The 2,329-nt window shown below is 34.8% G+C and overlaps 1 protein-coding gene across 1 annotated transcript; it reads right to left on the bottom strand.

The window, feature by feature from the left end:
• Nucleotides 1-589: 589 nt before the first annotated feature.
• LOC124355645 lies at nt 590-1,195 on the bottom strand. The gene has a single exon (XM_046806808.1). The coding sequence runs from the start codon at nt 1,193-1,195 to the stop codon at nt 590-592; it is 606 nt and encodes a 201-aa protein (XP_046662764.1).
• Nucleotides 1,196-2,329: the final 1,134 nt, after the last annotated feature.

Below are 2,329 nucleotides of genomic sequence, written 5' to 3'. Positions count from 1 at the left end.
TCTCAAGTAAAAGAGCATCGGCAGAAGTCATATTATTTGATAACAAGATTTCTTTGCAGTCTATTGATTCATCAACAAAACACACAACACCACCTGCTCTATAATTGTTATTGCAATTAGCCTAAGTAATGTAATCAGGTAGTGCATAAAGATGTAATTCATCACTACTAATCCAAATCTCACTTAGCACGATAAAGTGTAGTTTTTTGTTTGATATTACTTAATTCAACAACAAATGCATTAAAATTCTTCCTCAAACTCCTGATATTAGTATAAATTAAGTTATATTTATTCAATGTACTTCCATGATTAAAAAATACTTGTAATTCAGTTCCTTCATTTTTAAAGCTTAACTCATGTGAGATAACCATTTACAGTGATAAAGAAGTAACATAGAAATAAATAACAATATATAAATAATGAATTAGAACAAAAAACCAGTATAAATTAGCAAAAATCAACAGATAACTATGAATGAAACAATCAACAATAACAATAATTAACGACAACAATACAGCGCTGAAATAACAACAGCAACAAGACTTAATAATAATAAATAATTGTATAATAAATACTGTGACTTACATGTTTATTTAAGCTTGTTTAGTTCATCGTACGAGTCCACCTTGATACAGCGGTCCCCCTGACATTTCCTGACAAAAAACTTCCCCTCCTTACACCAAGCGTATTGGTACCCTATTTCTCTGCAATTAACTTTCAACTTAGAAAGAAAAATTTTGTTATCAGGAGTCAGGTGCTCGTTGACGTAGACGATCTTATCCGAGAAGGCGGAATTTATCTGTCTAGCAGTTAACCCTTTCTTGTCCTTATACTTGCCTAGTACTGTGTCCCGGATGAACCGCCTGGAGAACTGGACGATGAGGGGCGGTAGGCGGTCCTTTCCGAAGGACGGGACTCGGTGGGCCGTCGAGATGTCGCTCTCCTGGATCTCCACTCCCAAGGCAGCACCAACGTCTCTCACCAGGCCGACCACATCCTCCCTAGGAGTCTCAGGAATACCGTTGACTTCCACATTGTTCTTCCTAGAGTACTGTTCAAGTGCTCTAACTCTGTTCCTGAGAGAAGTCACCTCGGTATTAAGGGCGCTGTTCATAGCTGTTAGGCGCTCCTTTTCTTTCTTAATCAGTGCTAATTCTTCTTTAATATTTTTCATTAGGTTCGTAGACTCGTCCATTTTATTATACATGAACTTTACAGATTCAGCTAGGGTATTTATCTCATTTCTTGTAGTTTTCATTTCTTCAATCATCTGCATTTTAAAATCTTGGACTGATGAGGTCGGTATTAGAAAATGTAGCCTTTCGACAAGTTTTACATCTCCAGTCTTTAAATAAACGAGTCTTTGTTCCCACGACGTCATCTTGGATGCACTTAGAATGAAAATACTTTTCACAACTTCCAGCGCACTTCACCCTCTGATCTTTTTCGACATCATTACAGTCTATACCACAGATGCCACAGACAGACGACATATTAAAAACAAATACCAAATATATTCATTAACACAACAGCGAACAGTTTAGGTTAAACACTGTCAGTACGGCACTACGAGTAGAAACACGCAAGGCACACAGTAGGTCAGGGCGTCTTATCAGCTCGCCGGTTGGAGCTAGACTGAACCATATATATGGTAGACTGAACCATATATATATATATATATATATATATATATATATATAAACCATATATGGTCTATATATGATTATATTATGGTTCTTAAATAAACTACCCTTTCTTTTTGTAATGTTTTTAAATCCCAACGAAAATACGTAAGATACAGAGTTCTGAAGTCGTCCCGGACCCCATGAATACAGATGGCAGTTTCACCTCCCATTAACTTACTCTCACGACCATATACAGTACATAAATTACACTCTACCTCTATCCCACTGATTCTATATTCTGTAATATTGCTCCTTAGTTTTAACAGTGAGCTGCACATTTGTGTATTCCTGTCTTTAATAAAGAAGTCTGAAATATAGAACAAGACATCGACTGATGGAAAATAGGCCATTTAAAAATTGAAAATACTTTCATAACTAAGGTATTTATTTTTAGGTACATAAGTATAGAATTGTTTTTGCATATTGCAGTATTAGGTATACTTATACTGCACATAAATGTTTTAGAATAGAAAAAAACTATAACTTAAAATACAGTGCTTAGAAGTAACAGTATTTACAATCGATACTCGAAATTGCATATGAACTATTGAAACCACGCTTATATTACTCCCGTGAATACTTTTCATCAATTTGATTTATATGTGTTTTTTTTTTCAAAATTTTAATATTTTTTTTGCTTTTCA

This window comes from Homalodisca vitripennis, chromosome 2 (genome assembly GCF_021130785.1).
Source record: "Homalodisca vitripennis isolate AUS2020 chromosome 2, UT_GWSS_2.1, whole genome shotgun sequence".
In the NCBI taxonomy this organism is placed as follows: domain Eukaryota; kingdom Metazoa; phylum Arthropoda; class Insecta; order Hemiptera; family Cicadellidae; genus Homalodisca; species Homalodisca vitripennis.
This window is presented reverse-complemented; position numbering and strand designations above follow the sequence as displayed.

Bases quoted from the DNA above. Each gene is read 5' to 3' on its own strand.
- LOC124355645 (XM_046806808.1), bottom strand. From the start codon at position 1,195: ATGGACGAGTCTACGAACCTAATGAAAAATATTAAAGAAGAATTAGCA.